We start from the raw sequence: 11,621 nt of genomic DNA, 5'->3' as shown, positions 1-11,621 counted from the left end.
CAACACACAGACAGGTGCATGCGCGCGCGCGCACACACACACACACACACACACACACACACACACACACACACACACACACACACACACACACTCCACAGCAGTACTAGTTTTGCAATTATTTCAGCAAAGAGAAATACATTGTGAAATAATAGTACTGTCACACCAGATCACTGACTGCTGTTTAGCAGTTGTTTAGCAACAGCTGTAGTGAATCTCTTTTATTTACTTAATTGAGGAGTAATACAAACCTGTCACTAGACCCTGATTTTACAAAATGTCGCTGATTTTCCCTCATAATTTTGCCTGTCCCTTGTAAACAAAGTTTGATTTGCTGATAAATCATTCAAGATTGCAGTCAATACATTCAGACATCAGAATTTCATACATATTATTCAAAAAATACAGTGATGCAAAGCATATTATTCTTTTCACTTTTTAAGTGAATTAGAGTAATATTTAAAAAGTGTTCCTGATTTTGTCCCTTTATTCTGCTATTATTTATTGAAGTCTGCCTCGGTGGTATGGCGGTGGTGTTGTTACCTCACAGCAAGAGGTTCTCCCGTTCGATTCTCGGCTTGGCTTGGGAGTGCCTTCTGTGTGGAGTCTGCATGTCCTCCCCGCGGTTGGGTAGCATTCAAAACACATGCGTGCGTAAATGGGCGTGCCTTCATTGAAGGTTGGGCGCTGAGCTGGCATCTCGGCGTTTCGTAAAAATCTACTGCCAATCATTAGTGGACCGGAGTTCCGCTGTGGCGACCCCTTACCGGGAAAAGCCGAAAGACAAACAACAACAACATTTATGGCTTTGTCCAGAATTCTTGAGCAAAGAAGGCGAGAGTTATAGTATCTGGTGTTCCGCTAGTATTTATACAACTCCCTGAAAGAGAAAACCATCCCTGAAGATCAGAAGCATCAGCTCTTAAACTCCAGGTTATGTTATTCTGGGCTGCTAATCTCAAACTCTTACATTGCTCAAGTTCATTCGCTGATTATCAGCTTTTTCCTAACAGGGTTATGTCACAATCCTGTTTTAGATAAAGAGTGTAATTGGAAAATTAATATTTTTTTCCTCCTCATTTTTCCCCAACCAGCATCAGCTTTTAGTTAAACCACACTTTTGAAAAAGATATTTTACCACGTCTCAAAAACCAGTAACGCCTTCTTCTTGAGTAAAAAATCTGCTTAATTCCACAGCGAATTCTACAGCAAAGTAAACAGTGAGAATTTCACCATAAAATCTCCTAGCGCCTCGGCTGTAACAGCCTTTACAGAGTCATCAGCTTTTGTTGGGCCTCCACATAATCAAGGATGATTAAAGGGGATCCTTGCAGCCATGGGTGTTACAGGTGCCCAAAGCTGGCTATGATGTTAGTTTTAGTGGAAGAATGTCCACCAGCGGGATTTAATTAAGTCAAGGGCACTATGTCAGAGTGGTAAAATATTTAATGAAATTGTGAAGCCAGTTACTTGACAAAACTATCGTATTATAACCAGACATATCCTTGAAATTTAAAGGAGATATCAATAAGAATTATTATTACCCATCTGGTTTATTAAGTACACAAGACTGTGGTGCTAGCTTTTATTGGTTTGACAGACACTATACAAAATATGAAAATAAGATAACTTGCTGTGGTTGGGTTCCCCAAGTGACTGGAGAGTTTACTGGTGCCTAAAGTCAGCTATGGGCCGGGGGGCAGCAATAAGAGCACACGAGTGCAACATTACATTCTGTGGCTGCAGCCCTGTTCTGGAGCAGAGTTACTCTCACCGAGTCATTATGACTGACTTCTTCAGCTTGTACGCGGGGAGGCTACCCATTAATTTCTAACCGTCATTTCTAACCACACTCCTCAACTGTCACTGATTTTGACTCAAATTTTACTTATGTTCCTTTATACCTTGTAAATTAATACTTATAAAACTATTTTTATTTATATATTTTATGCTGTTTATCCCTTGTAAAACGTGTGACTTTTGGCGACAATGTGCTAAATTGCACTTAAATAAAATAATGAGAGTAATTAGATATACAGACTTCTTTCACTTCATAAAATGTATATTAATTCACATTCTCTCAATGTCTCATGAAGTAATAACATTAAAAGTGTTCCCAGTTGTCTCTAATTATTTCTGGATTTTTCCGAGTCATCGAGAGCTATGCTTCCAGCGTTCCATACCAAACTGTTCAATAATCACTATTTATTATCATGTTTTACACTCCTGTACCATGTATTTATGTTTACCGGACATATCTCTCTTAACCTTGTTTCCAAAATGAGAAATATTACCACTCAATGTGAGAGCTGCGCCTGCTAAAAACCACTGACTTTCTAAGTTGTTCCTTGAGATGTTAGGAACCAAAAATCCCCCCTCTGGCTCACTGCCATCTCGTTACGTTATTACGCCATTTCTGATTGCGGCGTGTTTACGCCTGTCATTCATAGAACGGCTGTTAGGCGAAGGAGCACCATGGCGGGAGGGATGAAGTTGGAAGTGGTGTTCGGGGTTACTGAGCCGTTCTATAAATACAGCATAGTTTTCGTATTACTCCTTGTTAACTGCACTGCCAGCGAGCCTGAAGGCTCAGGTATAGTTTCACATTATGTCTCACATTTTGCTTGCGACTGTCACGAAGTATCTAGGGAAGCAGCAAGTCAGCGGCCTCTTCTGTCTTGGTGGCTGAACTTAATCACATTTTTATTTCATTTTAAGAACAAGCACTGCTTAACTGAAAGTGATTTCCTTCATTTTATTTGGTATGCATTTCCCATAAAAAAGTAAAACTACTCAAGTCCTTCCAAAGGGAAATCAATTATAAAGGACCCACCACACACACTTAATGTGATTTATTTCTCTTAGTTTTCAAAAGTGTGTAACTTTCTTGAAGAACTTCTTGCAGTTTCACTAACAAATATTTGGCTTGTGACATTAATCTTGTTAACTGCAGCATGTTCTGTGCATTGTTGATACCCATTCAAACATGAGACTCCAATTCCCCAGAGTAGTACATGTAAAATTTCACCCACTCTCGTATTCCTTATGAAATGTACAGGTTTGTTGCCCTTCTAGTAAACTCCCCATACTTCGTACACTAGCATGTTCTTGTATTTGCCAGTTTGCTGCTCACACAGTAGGACAGGTGGTGGTTATGTGTGTTAAAGTGCAGTTTGCAATTGTAAAAATATGTTATTGGTACCTGTTACTGTATCTAAAGTTAGTAAACTTGTGTTCTTAGGCCAGAACTTGGTATGCCTGTTCAATAGATTATAATGTAGTTTCCTCTGTTACAAAGTGGAGTATGACCACAAGTTTCTCCCAGCCACCACTTTCTTGCTCTTGATATCCTATATGTTTATGTAGGTGCAAGTTGACATATTTGGGCTGTGCTCAATTCTTGGTATAGCTTGCTGTTAAACTTGTCAAATGTCATTTTTAGACAAAGTAAACAGTTTCTTCATAGTGAGTTATTTTCTGGCAAATTGCTTTTCAGTGTGTTTTCTTTATCATGCTTTATTATTTTTTACCTTTGTTATTTTCTTGTTTCTGTTTATGGTTTAGTAATGCTAAATTTTAAAAATATTATTTTACTTTTCTTGCTAACTTAGAAGCTGGTTTATCTTTTTAAAGGTTCATAGGTGAATACTAGACTTATATATTTCAAACTCTTAACACAAGAAGTCAAGACAAAGCCTAAAACAAAGGGGGACAGAGGTCCAAAAATAGGGACAAATTTTAAACATTAGTGTTATGAACATAAAAAGTTGCTCGACTAACAGAATTTGTGTTGTTATGCATTTTCTTAAGGATATGAAGTTTGAAACTCAAAAGTGTATCGTCATTTAGTGACTTCAGTCCTGAGTGATTTGCCATAAAACAATACATTTTATGAAGAACAGACCAAAGATCTGGACTGGAACGAAATATGACTAGGCTAACTGCCCTGAAGGGCCATTTTAAGCCTAGCCATGTTATCCCAGTAGGTGTTCAAATCACCTTTGCCATGATAGTTATTCCTATACTTTCCATTTGTGAATGAATATTTCTGGGGTAGTAATGTTGAGTATTGAAGAGGGACTCTCCTTCAGGATAGGGCATTTGTTTGCTGCCTCTGTCCATTTGTTTTTAGGCCTGAACCAATGATGCTTTTAGTATAAAAAGTTGCTGTTCTCCCTTAGTTGTGAAAGCTATTAATTTCAGTGATTTGTATCTTGTATTATTCAAAGTGTTTCTTGGCAGTGGAATGTTGCTTGAGTTTTAAGACGTCTAATTTTCATAGTTTCGTTTCCATGATTATTAACTTTGTAATACCTATTGCTGTAATATAAACTGTATGTACATTGCATATGGGATATATCTATGGCTTCTGGAAATAGTCTGTACTTAGAATTCATAAGAATAATTTAAAATTTGCATCAAACTGACATGTTTTCAAGCAGTTATGATTGCCAAAATGTAGCTTTCAGCAGCTGTTTAACCTAAATATAAACAGGAAAGAAACATCTGTAGTCTCACAGCATGTTTTTGCTTTGCGTTCACTATATATAAAATAAGTGGTAGTCTCACATAATGGTTCCTTTTCATTTGTAGCTTGGGCTTAAATAGCAGAGTAAATATCCAGTCTGAGTTTAGAATATTATATAGAATATTATTTGGTTAAAGAGCAAGGAAAAAGCCTGTACTACTAAATTCATACTTAAATGGCTTGAATAACAACTCAGTCTGCAGCTTCTAGATTGCAAAGTATGTACGCTGCCCAGGTGAGTTAAAATAAGAAGCTGGACAAACAGGTAGGACTTGCCTGGTTAACAAATGAATGCAGTACCATAAATAAAGAAAAGTTCTTTGCTAGAGTATGAAGTTCTTAAAGGATTTTTTTTGATGGAGCAGCTGCTCTATTTTCATTAGTCCCAAGTTTGACTAGTTAATTTATGGTAAAAATCAGCAGATTTTGTTTAGTGTGAAAGCAGGAGTCCATAGAAATGTAGCTCACTATTTCTTAAATGCTTCATTCTTTTAAAAGCCCCTGCAGCCAAGAATATGGAGACATTTTAACAAGGATCATGAAATGAAATGAGTAGGAATTACAGACTGTGATGTACTTAATTTGCTGTATTCCTAAAAACATGTTAACAGTTTAATTTCTCAGACTATATTGCTAGTCATTGAGATCCCATAGCACCCAGTATATATTCAGATTTTTGGGGGAGGGGGGATGGGAGTAATTTGTAAGTTGCATGTGTTTTTAAATTTAATAATAAATGTTATAATTTGGAATGTAAATTCCCTAACTCAGAAGTCAGAATTTCAGGCAGGTACTGGCTTTATCAGAGAATGGGGATTCTAAAGCCCCTGAAACCCCCCTTTGACTACTCTTGCATAAGCCTAATTACTACTGAGCAAAACTTTTTTTCTGTTAATTTTGTTCTTATGTTGTCCTGTTAAAAATGTCTGTGTGTTAGTAAAAGATAATTTACAATGCAGTGGCTGCTGGAGGTGGGCTTAAGTGGAAACAGTAAAGCAAAATATACAAAAAAATTCAAAGCAGTGAAAACATACCACCAATGCAGCATGGCAACTACAAAATTAAAATGTAATACGGAGTTGTGAGCATCTCTTTTTAATAGTAGTTAATTGTGTTAGAACCAAAACATTAAACATGGAATTAACTTCTTTGTTACTAAAAATGAAAAAAAAAAATGTCTTTGTGTAAATATTTTATTTTACATTTGTTGACCAGGATAGTCTGACTGGATATATGTCCCTTTTCAGCGGAGGCCCGGGGAGAAAAGCTCCAAACAATAACAAAAATATAATTAAATATAACATGTCACAGATAGCAAAATAGAATATTTACAGAAAACAGAGACAACCATATAGAATTTTTTTACATTAATTCGATGAACGATCATTATTAATAGTTTCTTAGGAACAATTGTTCAGAGTAGATCTGAAAGTTGCAGTACAAGACAGGTTACATAGCAGCTGTACATAATCCGGAGAAAAGATTAGCCAGGCTTGATACAATATCATGTCCATTTTGATCCCAGGTATTGTTTTGAACTGACCTAGAGAAGAGAGAGAGGTAATCTCAGGTGGTAGAGAGTTCCATGATCTACCTACAGAGTTTGTAAAAAGAGAGTCTCCGGCTAGGTTGTTAGTTTTACATATCTGAATAAGGAGTCTGTTGAACGCAATGGTGTAGGGTTGTTATACAGGGTGAACAGATTTTTGAGTGCAGGGGTGTTTTCAGGGTTGTACATAATTTTGTGGGCCATAACCAGTTGGTCATACAAGATTAGACTGGGTACTTCAGACCATCCAAGCTGGATTAAATTGATGCAATAATGTGTCCTGAAAGGCAGCCCATTGGCAAACCTGGCGATGTGGTTATAACAGATAGTGATTTTGTTCAGGACTTTCTTGTTAGTATTACGGAGAAGAGGGGATGCATACAAGAGAGTAGAGAGAAGGTGAAATCGAGCAGTGGCAACCTTGGCTGGGGGAGTCGGGTAGTTTTTTATTCTGTACAATGAACCTAGTTTTTTTATTGATGGTTTTGATCAACTGGTTAACATGTAGGTCAAATTTTAAGTTATCAATAGTGACACCTAGTAGTTTAGTAGAGTGGTCAGGTGAGATTTTTGTGCCATCCTTTGCTTTAATTGTAAAGTTAATGGCGCTAGACCTTTGTGTAGGTGAGAATAACAGCATTTTAGTCTTTTTAGGATTCAGTATCAGGCGATGATCGGTAAGCCAGTTTTCTATTGCGTTAAAGGTGGTTTGGGTAGCTAACTGTAACTGTAGAGGATGTTGCTGAGCAAATCAGAGTAGAGTCATCTGCATATTGGATATAGCTGACTTTAGGTATGACAGTGTTCAAATCATTGATGAAGATGGAGAATAACAGGAGCCCTAATATAGAACCTTGTGGTACTCCCAAGGTGTTGGGTAGCAGGGTAGAGAGTTTGGTATGCCAAAATACAGCCTGCTGTCTACCACTTAGGTAGGAATTAAAGCATTGAAGGGCTTTGGGATCTAGACAAAGTGATTGCAGGGTATGAATTAATAATTGATGATCAACCATATCAAAAGCTTTGGACAGATCCAAAAAAAGAAAGACATATGGTTATTATTACGATTAAGGTTTGTGTTATTGGAAAAGACTAGTAGGGCTGAGGTGGTACTGTGGTGAGGTCTGAAGCCATGCTGGGTATCTGCCATGAGGTGGTTATGTATTAGGTGGTGCATGAACTGTTTCTGAATACATTTTTCCATTATCTTTGCTAGAGGAGAGAGTATAGCTATAGGCGTATAGTTGGAGAGTTCGGTAGAACTATCTCCTTTATGAAGAGGGATTAAATAGGATATTTTCCAGATATCGGGAATTTCTGCTTCTACTTTGGTGCAATTGATAAGTAATGACACTGGGTAGGTAATGGCATTTTAGTTTAATGATTAGGGTACGGATAAGTGATGTGGCAACAGGTTGAAAGCTAAATAAGGGTAGATTTCTAGGGGTGGTACTATCTAGGCTATGGGAGCTAGGAGGAAGTTGGCTGGCTAGGGCTTGAATTGTCTCTGTAAAGAATCGGTTAAAACTATCAGAGACTGCTTCTGGGGGTTTATCAGTAGAGGCAGCTGGGACAAGGGTAGTAGTATGTCTAGGGTGTAGTAGATTATTCAACCCTGCCCAGAACTTCTGAGGGTTATTTTGATTTTCTGTTTGTAATTTGCAGTAGTATTGTTTTTTTGTTTAGTAGTATAAGTTTTTTAGTCTCATTCCTAAGTTGCCTCTATTTGATTTGATCATGAGGGAGTTTAGTAGCTCGCCATAAAGCCCAGGCTTTATTTCTGAGATTAATTTTGACCCGGTTTCTTTTGAAAGCCAAGGCGCCGCTTTTGCCTTAGTTCTCTTTGAACGAGTGGGTGTGTAAAAATCAAAAATCTCAAGGAATTTTTTGTTAAAATACAAGACTGCTTCTTCTAAGGGGAGAAGTTTTAGGATAGACCAATTACAAGAATTTAATGGCCAAGTCAAAATTTTTTTTATTTCTAACATTTGTTAGTAAGGGTTGTTGGGGATTGATTACTTTGTGCTTGATTACATATGTGAGATGGTGATCACTTAGACTATCAGGGAGGGTACCAAATGTGTACAGGTTGGGGTGACTGTTAATGAGTACCCAATCGAGTATACTTTTTTTATGGTTGGGTTTGCCTATCCTAGTGGGGGTGTTTGATAACTTGCGTAAATGAGTGCAGGTTAATATGGGTGGTAGGAGATTCTGAAGAACAAGTGGCCCAATCTATATTAAAGTCTCCGAGAAGTAAGGTTTCTTGAGGGTAGTGACTAGATATCCAGTGTAAGGTATCTTCAAGTGTAGCTATATTATTACCTGGGGGAATATACATGCAGATGATATAAATGCATTTACTTTTGTTGGGTTGCTGTTTGGTGGTTAGAATCTCTAAATCTGAGGTGGTTGTATGACATCTGTGGTTACAATCCACTCAGATTTGTAGAGTATGGCTACCCCACCCCCTTTTCCTGGAAGCATCGTCCAACCTGTGTATGTTATACCCAGGCAGTAGTACTTCATTATCGGTAATAGTAGGTTTTAACCATGTCTCAGATAGACAGAGAATCTCAGGGGAGAAATCAGCAAGGAGTGCATGAAGTTCATGCACCTTGTTATTGATGCTTCTGATATTAAGATGACAGGAAAGAGCTGGATGGCCTAGAAATTGCAGGCTTGATGCTTAAGTTACGGGTAGAGGGAGACTATATTCCTGAGCTGGCAGGGCCAGGGTTAGGGTGTATATCCCCATCAAGTAATAGACTAAGTATAAACAAAGCACCCTGAACCACTGCTAGGTAGGCCCACAAATTTATTAAGCCGAACAGTTCACTCGAAAAAATAACGCTGAATCAAATCACCATACGTTTTCGTCCACAACTTCATCAGATTACACTAATACATTCAGTTAACTGCTTTTATATACTCATCAAACTTTTAAAAAACAGCCAGTAAAAACAATCATTGTACATAGAAATGCATTGAGTTACTGCCCTCTACTGACAAGGAGGATTATTACACATTAATGTCACAATTTTGCTGATCTCATTTTTAATACAGGGGCAAGTGAGATCATGTCTAGTAAAGGGAATTCAAGGTTAGCAGGTACAAACAAAAAAGCTGGTGTATTTAAATGTGGTGCTTGTAATTATTGTTCTTATTTGATTACTGGGGATACCATTACTTTACCTGCCAGAAATAACAAAATTTTAACTTTAAAAACTTTTGCGAATTGCAACACAAAAGGGATTATTTATGTTGGGTTATGTAAAAAATGTAATGCTTTTTACATTGGCAAGAGTGAAAGAAAGGTTAAGCAGAGAATTTATGAGCACACCTATGATATTCGTATAAAATGTGAAACAAATTCTCTGTACAAACACACAAAAACTTGTCCTGAAGCTGAATTTCAGTTTTTTATATTAGAGGTTGTGCCAAAGGACCCCAGGGCGGTATGTGGGAGACTTTAGTTGAATACAGGGAATTATACTGGCAAGTGGTGTTGGAGGCCAGTAAATTCCCTGGTTTAAATGACATGATCTCACTTGCCCCTGTATTAAAAATGAGATCAGCAAAATTGTGACATTAATGTGTAATAATCCTCCTTGTCAGTAGAGGGCAGTAACTCAATGCATTTCTATGTACAATGATTGTTTTTACTGGCTGTTTTTTAAAAGTTTGATGAGTATATAAAAGCAGTTAACTGAATGTATTAGTGTAATCTGATGAAGTTGTGGACGAAAACGTATGGTGATTTGATTCAGCGTTATTTTTTCGAGTGAACTGTTCGGCTTAATAAATTTGTGGGCCTACCTAGCAGTGGTTCAGGGTGCTTTGTTTCTGCTTACTGGTTTGTTCTGCATCCTCCTTTTTTTGGTTAATAGACTAAGTATAAGCTTGGAGATGAGTTTCAGGAATTTATCTTCAAGTTTATAGTAATGTTTGATTCTAGAGCTAATTTTCCTGGTGTTAGTGTGTAGGGAGTGTGAGCATGATGTTAGATATGTCCTGGTACTATGGATATGATAAAAGGTGGGATGTTTGGCTTCTGGGGTGTTAGTGTGGGCCTTTGGGGCTTGGAGTCCTAAGAAAGGTTGGGTTTCATATAAGGTTAGTTGGTATGGGGCTAATAGGATAGGTAGTAGAAAGGAGTACAACATATCTAGAGAGATGAGGAACTATGTACCTGGAAATGCACTATCGGACGATAGTGTGAAATGGGTTACTATAATGGAAAAGAGAAGGAGGCAGCTAGGAGCTGACGAATGCTACTACAAAGGAGGAAGAGGGATGGGGTGGGGGGTAATTAACTTTGCAGGAAGGTGATAGGAGCTAGCAAGTGTGGGAGTGTCTAAGTGGCAATAAATCTAGAGGTAGTGGGGTTGGGTGGGAATTAAGGGCAGGGAGGGGAGCGGAGAGAGCCCGAGTGTAGCGAGGGCGAACGGAGCGGGGCTATTGCAATCCTTAGGATATACCAGTCTGCTTTAGCTCAGCTAGGTAAGTATAATATCTTACATTTAAGGTTTCCACTTAAATTATTTTGGGTTTGTAAATTCAGTAGGTTAGAATAAACTTTAGGGATTATCTGTTTATAATACAATTTTCTGCAGTAATTTGCTATAGGTGGTATAAATGTAGGGGTGTTTTTAATAGTTGTTCCAAATGTTAGTGAGCAGGGATATATATCCGTAAATAGGGATGGGAGAAGCCAAATTCAGGAGGGACAAACTATGGTGCCGTAGACCCCAGACAGCAGCTTACATGAAGTATTATGCAGTATTTTGTAACCACCTTGGCTCTTTGGTGTAAGCTGCTTTCTGTATATTATTTCCAGCAAGGTGAATGTGGTGTTCTTTCCTTAGTCTGGGAGTTTAGAGGGACTTAAACACAAGGGAACTACCTTAATTGTATGTTTTTTTTTTCTCTTACAGGATGGATGGTAATTTTAAAATATTTTTTGAAGCAAGGAGTCATCGTTCAGGTTTTTTACTACATAGTTTGCCAGCACTGAAAGTGCCATATTCTTACAAGGTGTGAAGATTGCAGTGGTTTGTCAGTCTGAATGTGGCTCTTGTAACATATTAAGCAGCTTATTTTATATAGACAACATTCTCTTAAGTGTAGTACATTCCTGGGTTATCCTGTTTATGTACTTGGATGCAATGCTGTTGGTGAACACAGCAGCTTAGAAATACAGTTTGTAGAATTTCAACTTAACAGTTTCTGGGGAAAACTGATCAATGCTCAAACTAGAGAGGCTGTTGTTTTACTGAGTCCAGTTACTTTGTCATGTCGTGTGAATATTAAGTAGCTACTCTGAAATGTTGCTAGAAATTGATTTAAACGTGGTGTGAACAGCTTATCTTGATTTTATATTATAAGGACTCTAAAAACTGTGCATCTGTAATGGTAAGCTGAAAAGCTATTTCTGAGTCATTGCTAAACTGATAAGGGATGATAGAAGTGGAGATAGTTGCGGTAATGGACGTTTGGATAGCTCGTTCTGTTATGATTTATTTGTGGATCCCAGTATAGATC

At 37.7% G+C, this 11,621-nt stretch overlaps 1 protein-coding gene across 1 annotated transcript in view; it reads left to right on the top strand.

The window, feature by feature from the left end:
- Window positions 1-2,409: 2,409 nt before the first annotated feature.
- NEMP1 (nuclear envelope integral membrane protein 1) overlaps window positions 2,410-11,621 on the top strand; it is a 420,672-nt gene continuing 411,460 nt past the window's right edge. The window contains exon 1 of the mRNA XM_044083655.1: window positions 2,410-2,593. Coding sequence (XP_043939590.1) covers window positions 2,476-2,593 — 118 coding nt within the window. The 5' untranslated portion in view covers window positions 2,410-2,475. The remainder of the gene's footprint in view (window positions 2,594-11,621) is intronic.

This window comes from Protopterus annectens, chromosome 9.part0, assembly GCF_019279795.1.
Source record: "Protopterus annectens isolate FY-2018-M chromosome 9.part0, PAN1.0, whole genome shotgun sequence".
Lineage (NCBI taxonomy): Eukaryota > Metazoa > Chordata > Ceratodontiformes > Protopteridae > Protopterus > Protopterus annectens.
This window is presented reverse-complemented; position numbering and strand designations above follow the sequence as displayed.